This window comes from Coregonus clupeaformis, unplaced genomic scaffold (genome assembly GCF_020615455.1).
Source record: "Coregonus clupeaformis isolate EN_2021a unplaced genomic scaffold, ASM2061545v1 scaf5540, whole genome shotgun sequence".
Classification (NCBI taxonomy): Eukaryota; Metazoa; Chordata; class Actinopteri; order Salmoniformes; family Salmonidae; genus Coregonus; species Coregonus clupeaformis.
In genome coordinates, this window is record NW_025538994.1 from 1 (window position 1) to 15,407 (window position 15,407).

General features: G+C 45.8%; 1 protein-coding gene across 1 annotated transcript; it reads left to right on the forward strand.

Moving 5' to 3' along the window:
- Positions 1-6,687: 6,687 nt before the first annotated feature.
- phlpp2 (PH domain and leucine rich repeat protein phosphatase 2) lies at positions 6,688-13,665 on the forward strand (the record flags this gene model as incomplete). Its single annotated transcript, XM_045220746.1, has 5 exons — positions 6,688-6,878; positions 7,388-7,513; positions 11,265-11,419; positions 12,696-12,842; positions 13,408-13,665. Coding segments are annotated over 5 exons (854 nt in total), but the record flags the coding sequence as incomplete, so codon positions are not given.
- Between the last annotated feature and the right edge of the window lie 1,742 nt (positions 13,666-15,407).

Sequence of the window (15,407 nt, forward strand, 5' to 3'; positions counted from 1 at the left end):
GTTTACATTAATGTGGATGCTACCATGATTACGGATAGTCATGAATGAATCGTGAATAATGATGAGTGAGAAAGTTACATGCATAAATATTAGGGGTGTAACGATCCATCTACTACATCGATGTATCGATTTATATTCCTATGATCCAACTACATCGATCTGTGCTCGGCGAGTTGGCCTTTTGGACAACATATATCAATCTAACATCGTTTTAAAATGTAATAAATCGATTGTATCGATACTAGGAAATAACCCATTGGATTTAAGCACGTCAGACTTTATATGGATGTTTTTCTTAGCACTTTTAATAATAAAGGCTTTAAACATTACTCCGATTCAGTCTGCCTATCCGTGACGTCATCGCCTCGCGCCAGCAGCAGCGCAAAGGCGCAAAGACAACAAAACATAGCATGGCGGACGACAGAGGAGAAGCCGACGAGCGAGAAATTATCAAGCCACCATTGTGGTCCTTACAAGAAACAGGAATCTAGGAAACTTCACCTGCACTGTCCAGTATCCAGGTATTTATTTCAGTCACACTGGTTGAATTTTTGGCTAAAGGTTACTGAATCGATTTCAAGTCACTGAATCGTTTCGGATCGTATCGTTTTAAATGAACCAATATCGTCCTTGAATCGTATCGACAACCACGAATCGTGATACAAATCGAATCGTTGTTAAAACGAATCGTTACACCCCTAATAATATCATACCCCTTAAAAATGCTAACCTCCCCAGTTAATGGTAATGGTGAGAGGTTAGCATATCTTGGGGGTATGATCTTTGTGCCTTTGTAACTTTCTCACTCATCATTATTCACGATTCATTCATGATTATCTGTAATCATGGTAGCATCCACATTAATGTAAAAGTGTTTAGAAACATATTGTATTCTTATTTACAATAAAAGTGACTCCAAAATACAATACATTATCTACCATTAATTTATATTGGGAACAATATAATCTGAAACGCAATCAAAACAAACTGCAAATGCATCCAACAAGATTGTAGTGTCTCTAGCATGATGCAGTCATTGCGTGCTAGGAATATGGGACCAAATACTAAACTTTTGACTACTTTAATACACATAAGTGCATTTTTCCAAATACTTATGACGCTTTCAAATGAGGGGACTAGATACATAAAGTGCTTTCATTTCTAAGCAGTAAAACAGATACCCTCAAATAAAAGGTAACATTCTGTACTGTCGCCTCAGATGAAAAATGTGATCTCAAATCAAAAATGCTGGAGTATAGAGCCAAACTAAAAGTTGTAGCTTCAATGTCCAAATAAATATGCAGGGGAGTGTGGATGGTGCAGATGTACCAGGCTGGAGCAGACTTTGATTCCAAGGTCTCATCGTTTCCCTGGCAACTCTGACATGGTTGGAAAGTATGCGTGTTTGTTTTGGGTGCAGCAGTTTGCCGTGAATGGTTGAGACTTGTTTTCTTTGTGATTGAATGAGAGAGTGATTGTCAGAAAGTGTTATTGTTGTGTTAGGAGAGGAAGTTGAAGTGTCAGTGTTCTCGCTGTCCGGGCACACTGCAAACATTAGTGGGGTTGTCTTTCATTAAAGAATGAATAAGGATTTTTAAATGAGCATGTGTATGTTTTGTGAACGTTTCAGGTTTGTTGGCTGGCTGTTTGAGCTGTGCTGTCTGCTGTAAATTGTTGTATATTAAAGCCTAATGCAACAGGAAAAAAGTTGTGCCTGGTAATTGCATACCATTGGTGATGAGGCCACGTATCTGAGATACAGTGAATGTCATTAGCCTATATTATCAATTATAAACTGGGTGGTTCGAGCATTGAATGCTGATTGGCTGACAGCCGTGGTATATCAGACCGAATACCACGGGTATGACAAAACATGTATTTTTACTGCTCTAATTAAATTGGTAACCAGTTTATAATAGCAATAAGGCACCTCGGGGGTTTGTGATATCAAATCACATTTTATTGGTCACATGCGCCGAATACAACAGGTGCAGACATTACAGTGAAATGCTTACTTACAGCCCTTAACCAACAGTGCATTTATTTTTAACAAAAAAAGTAAAAATAAAACAACAAAAAAAGTGTTGAGAAAAAAAAGAGCAGAAGTAAAATAAAGTAACAGTAGGGAGGCTATATTTACAGGGGGGTACCGTTGCAGAGTCAATGTGCGGGGGCACCGGCTAGTTGAGGTAGTTGAGGTAATATGTACATGTGGGTAGAGTTAAAGTGACTATGCATAAATAATTAACAGAGTAGCAGCAGCGTAAAAAGGATTGGGTGGGGGGGCAGTGCAAATAGTCCGGGTAGCCATGATTAGCTGTTCAGGAGTCTTATGGCTTGGGGGTAGAAGCTGTTGAGAAGTCTTTGGACCTAGACTTGGCACTCCGGTACCGCTTGCCGTGCGGTAGCAGAGAGAACAGTCTATGACTAGGGTGGCTGGAGTCTTTGACAATTTTGAGGGCCTTCCTCTGACACCGCCTGGTATAGAGGTCCTGGATGGCAGGAAGCTTGGCCCCAGTGATGTACTGGGCCGTACGCACTACCCTCTGTAGTGCCTTGCGGTCGGAGGCCAAGCAGTTGCCATACCATGCGGTGATGCAACCAGTCAGGATGCTCTCGATGGTGCAGCTGTAGAATTTTGTGAGGATCTGAGGACCCATGCCAAATCTTTTCAGTCTCCTGAGGGGGAATAGGCTTTGTCGTGCCCTCTTCACGACTGTCTTGGTGTGTTTGGACCATGATAGTTCGTTGGTGATGTGGACACTAAGGAACTTGAAGCTCTCAACCTGTTCCACTACAGCCCCGTCGATGAGAATGGGGGCGTGCTCAGTCCTCTTTTTTTCCCCTGTAGTCCACAATCATCTCCTTTGTCTTGGTCACGTTGAGGGAGAGGTTGTTGTCCTGGCACCACACGGCCAGGTCTCTGACCTCCTTCCCTATAGGGCTGTCTCATCGTTGTCGGTGATCAGGCCTACCACTGTTGTGTCGTCGGCAAACTTAATGATGGTGTTGGAGTCGTGCCTGGCCATGCAGTCATGGGTGAACAGAGAGTACAGGAGGGGACTGAGCACGCACCCCTGAGGGGGCCCCCGTGTTGAGGATCAGTGTGGCAGATGTGTTGTTACCTACCCTTACCACCTGGGGGCGGCCCGTCAGGAAGTCCAGGATCCAGTTGCAGAGGGAGGTGTTTAGTCCCAGGATCCTTAGCTTAGTGATGAGCTTAGAGGTCACTATGGTGTTGAATGCAGAGCTGTAGTCAATGAATAGCATTCTCACGTAGGTGTTCCTCTTGTCCAGGTGGGAAAGGGCAGTGTGGAGTGCAATAGAGATTGCATCATCTGTGGATCTGTTGGGGCGGTATGCAAATTGGAGTGGGTCTAGGGTTTCTGGGATAATGGTGTTGATGTGAGCCATGACCAGCCTTTCAAAGCACTTAATGGCTACAGACGTCAGTGCTACGGGTCGGTAGTCATTTAGGCAGGTTATCTTAGAGTCCTTGGGCACGGGGACTATGGTGGTCTGCTTGAAACATGTTGGTATTACAGACTCAGTCAGGGACATGTTGAAAATGTCAGTGAAGACACTTGCCAGTTGGTCAGCACATGCTCGGAGTACACGTCCTGGTAATCCGTCTGGCCCTGCGGCCTTGTGAATGTTGACCTGCTTAAAAGTCTTACTCACATCGGCTACGGAGAGCGCGATCACATAGTCATCCGGAACAGCTGGTGCTCTCATGCATGCTTCAGTGTTGCTTGCCTCAAAGCGAGCATAGAAGTGGTTTAGCCTCGTCTGGTAGGCTTGTGTCACTGGGCAGCTCGCGGCTGTGCTTCCCTTTGTAGTCTGTAATAGTTTTCAAGCCCTGCCACATCCGACGAGCGTCAGAGCCAGTGTAGTACGATTCAATCTTAGTCCTGTATTGACTCTTTGCCTGTTTGATGGTTCGTCGGAGGTCATAGCGGGATTTCTTATAAGCGTCCGGGTTAGAGTCCCGTTCCTTGAAAGCGGCAGCTCTACCCTTTAGCTCAGTGCGGATGTTTCCTGTAATCCATGGCTTCTGGTTGGGGTATGTACGTACGGTCACTGTGGGGACGACATCATCGATGCACTTATTGATGAAGCCAGTGACTGATGTGGTGTACTCCTCAATGCTGTCTGAAGAATCCCGGATATATGGCCAATATGTTGCGTTGTGCCTAAGAACAGCCCTTAGCCGTGGTATATTGGCCATATACCACACCCCCTCGGGCCTTATTGCTTAAGTATGATCTTGTATTCCCCGTCATTCTGATAGCATGAGGTGATAATGAAAGTACATACTTGCCAACACCCTGTAGCAATGCAACAGTATAGGCTGTGGGTATTTACACACAACCATGCTACAGTTAATGGGTATGACATTTTTTCATGGCCAGAGCAGGGAGAGCAGAGCACAGCTCAGTGTCTCTATGCGTTCAATTATTTCAGCGTGATGCTGCTCTGTGCAGAGGCCCGCTCCTCAGATTTTGTGTCGAGCGTCCAGGGGGATGTCCAATTTAGAAACGCTTGTTGACATCCTGCGTGATAGAGATCTTCTGACTAAGTAGATTTGATTTGAAGGGCTTTTTAGGGCTACACTTTGTTTAAAATAGCCCAAGGAGTACTGTATTGTCCTTGAGCTACATTCTGCTGCCGTCTCTGAAAATGCAACCAAACCCCCAAATATTGAGTGACTTTCTCTTTCGTCATATTGCTGTAGAAAACGCTAACTCTATTTAGAAGCGGCGTTTTCAGTCTGTCCCTCTGGCTCCATTGTGGAGAGAGGGCTTATCACTGTAGTGTTTTTGGGGGTTGGTCCAGCTTTGGTCATCACTGTGCGCTAGCTACAAACAAAATATCAACCATTCCCTCTTTCTCACAACCCACTGCACCAGTGTCAACACTATTTCTAATAATGAAGCAGTGTTTGTGTGATGTTGGAGGTGAGACTGCGCAGTGGGACTGAGATTGTATTGACGTGCTGTATTGGCGTGTGTGTTCTTGGATCATTTCACAGAGAGGTGTAGAGAACAGGGAGGTGATTATTAGGTGTTTTATTCAGTTAGAAGGCGAGATGTGAAAGTGAGAGAGACTTGTGGGGGTGGGGCTGGTAAGCAGCAGTGCATTGGGGGATGAGTGTGTGGATGAGGGAGGAATGTGGCTGTTTGTAGTGGATTTGCTGTGGTGCCAGTGGGAGAGTGCGTCCTGTCTGCCTGTGTCTATTCCTGGCTGTATGTGGATCCACTACAGGGCTACAAGGCTCTGTCTTTGACAGGTCAGCCTCCTTCACCTTCACTGACACAGACACATAGAGGACAGGGCAATGATGCAGCTCTCCCCCTCTCTCTCTCTCCCTCTTTCCCTGTCTATTGCTCTTCCCCTCTCCCTTTCCTTCTAAGGCTGGTTCTCCCTGGCTGCCCTTGGCCCCTAGGGCCTTTGTGCTGGAGTTGAGGCACTCTGGTCCTTTTCTCTCTGACAGAGGGGAAGCCCTGGGATCAGACACCACTATTGATCCCCCGGCCAGCGCCAGCGGCCCAGTCTGCTGTCAGAGGCCGTTGTCTTGTTCATTATGGGTTTTCCAGACAACACAAAGACAAGCAGCCTGACGATTCGTTTTGATCCTTAGACGTGAAGGAGAAGACAGAAAAGGGCAGAGAGAGCGAGGATGTGTCTGCCTGCCTCTGGGAGTTTGAGACAAGGAGGTGCTATTATGGAAAACGCAGACCTTGTTATTTCAAGGGAAATTGAAAACAGAGGAGAAAAGTTGTTGTGTGCCCTTTGTGCTTATTTGACCAGCCTTTAACCTGAGTGTACTTGAGGCCTGGCAGAGCAAAGGGAGGGAGGGAGGCCTGCTGTTTGTGTCCTTCAGCAACAGCATACTCAGGCTGCAACACTAGCCTCACCTCCCTGCTACATAATTCGATTGAAAGAGGGTTTAATGTGACAAAAGCCTGACTGATGCATCTGGGTTAGAGCATTTCTGAGAACAATCGCAAAGTCGTGTGTGTTAATGAAAAGGGGAGACTGATCAAACGCTAGGGACACCTCGAGTTGGGCCAATGAATGCTCACCTGTATCACCTGGTGTTTTGATCAAGCTTGTCAGCAGCCCAGTGATCTCTGATCAGATGTTAGAGGGATTGACACTCACACACCTGTCATCTCTACCATGGATGAAGCCAGATAATAAAGCCTTCAAACTACCTTTAGATTCCATCTAGCGAATAAATGGGTTTTGATACGTTATTACAGTTTGTCATATCAGATGTTCGGCATGCTCTAGAGATCTCAGCGAAGGTCTATTAGGAGGATAATGAGACTATATGCTGGGCTGATCTGCTGACATAAGAACACTTCCAGGAAGAGATGTGCTATTCATTGACTAATGCATAGGTGACATCATCGTGACCTGTTTATCAGTTTGACTTCATGTTCTGGCAGCGTCTAGCCCTCTCCTTGTCTTTGTCTCTTGAAAGCACAACCCCCTTGAGAACATATGGTATTAATTAACGTAATGTATTGTTTGTGTACAGGGTGTGGTGGGGGAGTGGTTGGGATGTATGTGCTCTGTGTGGAGTATGTGTGTGTGTGTCTGTGCAAAGGTGTGTTTTTGCGTAAGTGATATGTGACCATGTTCTTCAACTAACCCCTCTCCTCCCTTGGCTTCCCCCAGAGTGTCCGGTGAACGCGGACCAGCAGGAGCGGACCCTGCTGACGGGCGTGTTCAGCGTCAGGAAGGGCAAGACCCAGCTGCACAAGTGGGCAGAGCGCCAGGTCCTCCTGTGTGGCACCTGTCTGATTGTGGCCTCTGTCAAAGACAGCCTGACGGGGAAGATGCACATCCTGCCTCTGGTGGGGGGAAAGGTGAGGGGTTAGAGGTCAGGGGTTGGAGAGACGTTGTTTTCCAAGCCCATGCATTCCCCAGGGGTCAAAGAGAGACAGAAACAACAGCAGATCACAGATACAACAACACAGCTGGGACTGACAGACGGACAGAGGGGATGCACTGTACAGTACAATGAGAAGGGAGCAAATACAGAAATACACACATACAAACACACACTAGTACACATACACACACACACATATTGGCTGTGTTTACACAGGCAGCTCAATTCTGATCTTTTGCCCAATTATTGGCAAATGAGCTGATCTGATTGGTCAAAAGACCAATTAGTTTGAAAAAATATCAGAATTGGGCTGCCTGTGTAAATGCAGCCATAGACATGCACATTCAGGCACACTTAAGCACATGTGTCTCTGCCTAATATGGATAGAGCCAGTAGGCACCATAATGCCGTTTAGTAATTTCTTGGGAACATCAGTGGATGTCTCTGTCTGGCCTCCTCACCCTTTCTGTTCTGTATTTTCAGGTGGAGGAGGTGAAGAGGAGACAGCACTGTCTGATGTTCAGCTCAGCTGGACCCCAGGCCCAGACATACTTTGTTAACTTCGACACACTGGCAGACTATCAGAGGTGGCATCGGCAGGCTTCAAAAGTAAGTATGTGTTTACTTGTCAGAGTTGTTATGTAGGAGAATCTGTGTGCTAGAGCTTTGTGTATGTTTTCTCTGATAAATTATGCAAGGTCTCTGTCAGGGCACACAGTGAGGGGTGGTCCTGGTTGGTTCCTCTGGGCTGGGAATCATAGTGCTGAGAGGGCAGAGTTACCCAGAGTGCACACTGCCTGGTCTGTCATCCAATCAGAGTCCTGCTGTGGAGCACAGGTGACCTCTCTGATTGGCTCTACAGTGACTACAGAGGACCAGCAGTGTCTGGCTTTGATTAAACAACTGGCTAGGAGGGTGCATGGGTCATTGATTGTATCTGTGTGTACTGTGTGTGTCTGTGTGCTTGCACATGGGACTCAGTACAACTATATGACGTTAGTATCCTCAGTCCCTCTCTCTGTCCCTCCCGGACTGCTCTGCTCCTCTCGCTGTGCCTCTACTTTCCTAATTAATGGCCATTGTGTCCCAGAACCTTACTGGGCCCTAACCAGCTCTGTGAATGCCTCCACCCAGGCAGAGCAGGCACACAATGAGCCGTGGAGAAAAAAGGCAACTGAAAAATGAAAATCCAATTAGTAGTAGATCCATGCTAAGTCAAGGAGCTCTCTCTAACTCTCTCTCGCTCTCTCTCTCCCCCTACCTACCACTGTGGTGCGGAACACTGAGCTGGACTGGGGAGCAGTTAGACATCAGAGGTTCCTATGGCGACATGATTGGCTGGAGATGAAGACAGAGAGAGAAATAGAGAGAGATGCAGGAGGAGTGACAGAGAAGAAGAGGCTTTGAGATGAAGGCAGAGATGTATGAGGAGCAGCGAGGGGTGGTGCTTGAGATGAAGAGAGGGAGAGGACTGGAGGGGCAGAGAGAGATGAGGGGAGGAGAATTAGAGGAAGGGTGGATGAGATGGTGGATTTGGGGCAATACTCATGCCAGGCTGGACACAACCAAGCCCTTGTTGTAGTGTGTTTGTGCTAATGTGTTTCATTTTGTGTTTGTTTCAGCGTGTGTGTTTGTGCGTGTGTGTGTTTCTGAATCAGTGAGGGGGATGGGGTTGTTGTGGTGTTTTCTGTGTGATGGGGGCTGTACTGGCTGGCTAATGGCTCCTTGCTCGAACAGTGGCCTGTATGTGAGTAGCTGGGCCTGGTGAGTGGCCTTGTGGCGTGCCCGGGTCTTCCCAGACAGAAAGGCTTTGAGGCTGTCTGAATGGATACAGTAGAAGGGGGTCATCTTCCACTATAGGGAGGAGGGGGTCATTTTCCACAGCCACACACACTGGGCATCAAGCGCTCCCCCTGCTGCCTAGCTAGCTTCTTTACCCACAGGCTGTTCTCCTCTCTCAGTCCAGTCTACATGTAGGACACTACCCCCAGCCTTTCTCTCTGTCTCTTTCAATTTCAATTTCATCTCTCTCTCATTTCTCTCTTTCTCTCTCTCTTCATCTGTCTCTCTCTGACCCGCCCTCGATGGCCTTTTAAAAGCTAGCTGATGAGAACTCTAAGATTTGTCTTTGTTTATCCCTAAAAGCAATGATGTGACGACGTGCTCTGCTGAGCAACCATCCTATTTTCTGGGGTGTTGCACAGTATGCGGTCCTGTGGTGGATTGAAGCGAGCATGTTTTCAGACTGAGAAATGTATTAAAGCTACTACCCCCAGACAGACAGTGTCCTCCATGTGCTGACGACTATCTTTTCAGAGCTGAAGTGCTGTTCAGCTGCATTCTGCACATGTAGATAAGTGAGCCATGACTGTATGAGCATAGCCAATGAAAATCAATGGCGGGACAGGGAGTGCTGAACAATACAAAAAATCTGATATACTCAGGGGTGAAAGTAAGCCAGTGCGGTCCAGTACGGAGTACCGGCAAAATAAATAGTGGGGGTAAGCCGTACCGGTAAAACATGAGCCTATCACAAGAATTAAAAGAGATTTCAAGAAAACTGTAGGCTATCACACTATCATTAGTCGTGTGAAAAATGTGCGAATAGACTTGAAGAGGTGTTGAATAGCCTACGCTCGAAGTGCGGTGTGGTTCGACAATAACACTGAAATTTTGCCAATGCAGAGATGAGTGGCCAAGACCGAGATGCGCACGGACAGCAGTGTACACATACATTCAGGTTACAAGACTTGTGTAGGCCTAATGAATGACAATCACAGAATGCCATTCATAAGACTTTGGTGTTTTGTAACTGATGTCTCTTTGCATTGATCAAATGGCGGGTGCACAGTGCACTGTATGGAGGCCGGAATTATTTTGGAGTAGTTGGAATAGTAACGGAAGTCTGGACACTGACTGTAGGCTTCATATGTAGCCTATTATAATATAAACTCCAGCAGAATGAAGTGTTCCTCACAGTAAAATGATAGACCAAATGTACATTTTTGTCTCGGGAACAGGAGTGGCGAAATATGATTAGATGCGAATGCGTGTTTAGGGACTGTGCTGTGTAGCCTAAACTTGCAATTTCTTTCAGCGACATAAAAGCTGACTGGATTCCATTTTCAACCACATATAATTTGCATCCAAGACTAATTGAAATACTATCGGAAACATGTTGGATCGTTTTCACAGCTTTTCATTTATTTTCAAAGATTTTGTTGAGTTACAGTTCAAATAAAGAAATCAGTCAATTGAAATAAATAAATTAGGCCCTAATCTATGGATTTCACATGACTGGGGCAGGGGCACAACCATAGGTGGGCCTGGGAGGGCATAGGCCCACCCACTGGGGAGCCACAAAATGTCTTTATTACAGACAGAAATACTCCTCCGCACATTTCTGGGATCTTTTATTTCAGCTCATGAAACATGGGACCAGCACTTTACATGTTGCGTTTATATTTTTGTTCGGTGTAGATTGTTGATGATTTATGACATTATTTAGGCGAGCAAGGCTTTATTTAGTATTCTACACGAGCATCAAGTAATGACAAGAGAAGCTGCATGTACCTAATTATAGACACCTTGACTTACAAATAGCCTACCAAATGTCGGAAATTATAAGCAGAAAAATATCTAAATGAGGCTTAAACTATTTTCTTCTGCACCCCCCTTTCAAATAATAATCACGCCGTCCCGGAGTAAAATGCGCAGGTAGCCTACATGAGCCTTTTGAAGTAATTGTTTGACAATCAGATGAAAACATCATGACTATGTTGATGCCACATTAAAAGGTAGGCTAATACATTTTAAAAGTTAAACGACAAATCTGTACAATTAGGCCCATAGAGATCCTATTAAATTCGATATGTAATTGTATGATTAGGCCTATAAAAAAATGCACACATAGGAGGTCCCATACCGAGAAGAAATGACATCTACTTTCACCCCTGGATATACACAGCATTCACTGTGAGGATAATGATGAAGTACCACACACCTCAGTGGAGTTCATGCTGCCAACTCTAATAGACCACAACACTAGAGCTGTGTGAACATCCTGTTTTGTTATGGACTCACAACATAACCTTATCAGTATTCCTTTATTTATAATTCTCAATAAATCATTCTATAATGCTGAAGCGTAGGATTCCAACTTCCCTTCTGTGAATGAAGCATTATTGAACCGACTCAACCTTTTTAAATTAAAGTTGCCCGTTACTCCGTGTGTGTGTGCAAAACTCAATTGCTCCATGCAGGTGGTTTCTGGTCAAAACCTTGTTCTATTATCACTAAGCTTAATTAAAACCCCATTTGGATGCAGTAAACAGTAAACGGACATGTCCTGTGTTTGCAGGTGGTTTCTCAGACCATCAGCCTGGTGGATCTGTCATGCTACAGTCTGGAGGAGGTGCCAGAGTACCTGTTCTACAGCCAGGACATCACCCACCTCAACCTCCGACACAACTTCATGTCCCTGCAGGGCCCCGGAGGACTGCTCAACCTCCCCAGGTAAATGCACTCTCCCCAGGCAGGGCAGCACACAACCACTGACACAACTTACCTAGGAAAACTCTACCTAAAATAAGTCTGAACATGCCTAGCGAAACCTGTAGCCCAATACTAAACCTGCTCAGTAACACCCCTACCTCGATACTAAATCTTAATCCGTCCACAGATAAACTTGTCCTCCCTGTTACAATGCAATTTGTGGTAGTGTTACAACACAGTCTGACAGTTTTACCCAAAGGCATTATGTAATCATGTCATATGATGTTCTACAGGTACGTACATTGTTTATCACAGAGCTTGTTTTATGGTCTAGTCGGTGCTGATAAGTTCTCCTGACCACTCGTTTGTGGTCGATGCTCAGAGACACGGTGGTTCAGCCGGCATATCATCTGGTAGGGTGAAGGGGCACTTAGCTCAGTGTCCACTCCTATGGTACAACTGGGGCATATTTGAGCAAGCTGGCATTCTCAAAGAGATAATGCTATTAAATGTTAATTATCTACTACCCTCTGTAGTATTTCCTGTTGTATGGCAAGCATTACAGGAGGGCCGAGCTGTAATAAGTGGTGTGTGTACGTGCATGTGTTTATGCGTGTGTGAAGGGCTGTGGAAAGAACACATGATAGAGGATCTACTGTGCTGTGTAGCTGAGAGGAAGACAATGTACACATCACTGCATCTCTCTCTCTCTCTTTCTTTCTCTCTCTCTCTGTGTGTCTGTCACTCCCTCTATCTGTATATTTAGACAGAGCAGGGCTAGGGGAGTGAGGGAGGCTGATGGAGCCTGAGGGAGGCTGATGGAGCCTGAGGGAGGCTGATGGAGCCTGAGGGAGGCTGATGGAGCCTGAGGGAGGCTGATGGAGCCTGAGGGAGGGGGTGGAGGAGGGAGGGGATGGTTCTTCTCGGATGCGGTCTGTGCTCTAGCATATGTTGTGACTCACGGCGGCCACCTCCATCCCCCATCCACTCTGCATCACTTCATTCACTAAAATGCTTGTATTGCTACTTAGTGTGTGTGTGTGTGATGGGGTTTTGGCCAGATGCGAAAATGTAAAATGTCAGCAGCCCCTAGTAACGAGGACATAAATTCCAATGGAGCGATTATGATGAACGAGACTGCCTGAGCCAATGCAATGAGCCCACAAAATACATCTATTTTTATAATCAGACTTGTCGCAACAAGAAAAACTATCTCTACGTTGAATTACTTTTGGTCATTCATTGAACATGTCAGAAAAGCCAGGTCCAGTTTTTCAAACCCTCTCTTTCTACCCAGGTTTTCCCAGCTGAAGAGCCTGAACCTTTCGCATAACCGCCTGGGAGTGTTTCCAGAGTCTGTCTGTGAGATCCTCACCCTGACAGAGCTCAACCTCTCCTGTAACGGCATGAACACAGTCCCCAGACAGATAGGTAACCTCCAGAGGTGAGACAGTCACATACATACACCCTATATCAGTCAGCCAAAATTATATATTATTTTGATTTGAGTACATGCTAACATTCCCACTCTAGCTGTGTTAGGTAGGGTGTAATTCCATGATGGTCAATATGAGTATCAGTTCCTCTATGTACTGGATGTTGGGTTGGACATTTTGTGCTGCTCAGTGCGGTGTGCAGTACACTCCACTCTCCCCGCTGCTCGCCTCTCCACATTAGCCCCTTTCTGGCCACATGAGCCCACATGCTCATCTTAGCAGTGAATCATTATCGAGCATGTTTTCTCTGTGTGTGTGTGTTTTTTTTTTTTGTTAATTGAACCAGTGAATTGCATTAAGTTCAGCTGTTTGTTGTTATGCAGTCAGATTAAATCAAGCTTTAAAATCAGCCCACTTTTCATGCTCTCAGCTCACTTACTGCAGCATGATGCTTAATATAGAATGATTTCAAATATACAAACACTGACATTTTCACCTCTTCTTATGGAATGCCAAACAGTTGTGTATCCTCAGAAAACAGAGATGAAAGAGATTTATATGTCTGTCCCCCAGTCTGCAGACCCTGTCTCTGGATGGGAATCACTTGAGCTTCCTGCCCGAAGAGCTTGGCGGCCTAGCTCAGCTCAGCAGCCTGGGGCTTTCCTTCAACAACTTCCCCCACATCCCTGGTGTTCTGGATAGGCTGAGCGGCATGGACAGGCTAGCCATGGCTGGGAACCGGGTGGAGACCCTGGAGCTGGGGATCCTGGCCAGGATGAGCCACCTCAAGAACATCGACCTGCGGTGAGGAACTAGACCAGTCTGTACTCTCTGCCCTCGTACAGGCCCCCTGTCTTTATCTTTCTTATCTCTCTCTCTCTCTCTCTCTCTCTCTCTCGCTCTCTCTGTCTCTGTCTCTGTCTCTGTCTCTGTCTCTCTCTCTCTCTCTCTCTCTCTCTCTCTCTCTCTCTCTCTCTCTCTCTCTCTCTCTCTCTCTCTCTCTCTCTCTCTCTCTCTCTCTCTTCGTCAGTCACAGCATGCATAATTGAAGATCAATACACAATGGTAATAAGAGCCCCCCCTGTCAGTAAATCTCACAGAGTTGGCAGCAGCGGTTCAGCTCCCCCCAAATGCCCCCACCCCGATGCCTGACCCTGCCTCACTTAGCCATTTTCATATAAAACACCTTTCTTATCTCTCTATCCAGCTCTGATGCAGCCATTGATAGTGAGATTGATCCCCTAAAAACCTGCAGTATCACCCCCCTTCACTCCCCGTCACTGTTTTAAAGTTAAGTCGTTATTCATCTCTCTCCTCCCATCTTTCTACCTCCCTCTCTACCTCTCTCTCTCCTCTCTTTGTCTCTCTCCCTCTCTCTTTCGCTCCCTCTCTCTTGCTCTGCCTCACCTTGAGAGTGAGTTATGGGGTGGATTTATGGGGCTGGGTGCCTGCAGGATTAGGAGGCCAGTTGGGCTCATAAAAGGGAGAGGAGAGGTTCTGCAGAGTGAGATCAGATCAGGAAGAGGGAGACACACGGGGGCAGTCTGGAACTCATCAGCCAGGCAAAGAGGATGGATGGACTACTGCTCCGCTCCGCTCCTCACCTGAACTGGCCTCTGGTTGGGAGGAGGAGCACCAATGCTTTTGTCTATGTAACTTCGTTGTCTTTCAAGTTGCTGACTATATTCTGTCTAGTGTCTGTCTGCTGTCAGCATTCTAACCCAGTATTCTGTTTGTCTGATGCCATTGCTTTAACCCCATGTTGATGTTAATATCTTGATCCTATGTTATCTATGTGTATGAGGCCTGTGTGTTAATTAAGCAATAAGGCCCGGGGGGGTGTGGTGTATGGCCAATATACCACGGCTAAGTGCTGTTCTTAGGTACAGCCCTTAGCCGTGGTATATTGGTCATATACCGCAACCCCCCGAGGTGCCTTATTGCTATTATAAACTGGTTACCAACGTAATTAGAGCAGTAAAAATAAATGTTTTGTCATACCCGTGGTATACCATAGCTGTCAACCAATCAGCATCCAGGGCTTGGACCACCCAGTTTATAATGCTGTTTATACCATGGCATTGTTGAATACTCGTTTCTGATTGGCTTGAAGGGCATTCTAGAGCGTGCATTATTTCCCTGTAACTCAGTATATTTGCACTGTAGAATGAAATGGCTGTAGTTCCTAAATGTTCTATGTTTGAGCTGCTTTTGAAAGCAAAATACATATTGAAAACATTATTGGCATTGTTGAATTTGAATTTCATAATAGCAAGCTAGGACTTTTGGTTTGGTTAGCTAAACTAGCAAGTCTGTTTGATTACGGAGGCAACTACTATCGTTATCTGGTAAACTTGCGAGCTATTTCAGTGGATGTTGAACCCATTTCTACCTGCAAATGAACCCATTTCTAGCAGTAAATGTGTTAAATTATAGCCATGATATAAAAGGGATAATCAACTTGCAGCTCTATGCGTTCTCCGGAAAATAATACAACTCCGTGGAAGGTCAGTTCCACTCCGCTAGCACGTTGTGGTGGAACACACTTTCCACATAGCCCCTTGTTGATTTTC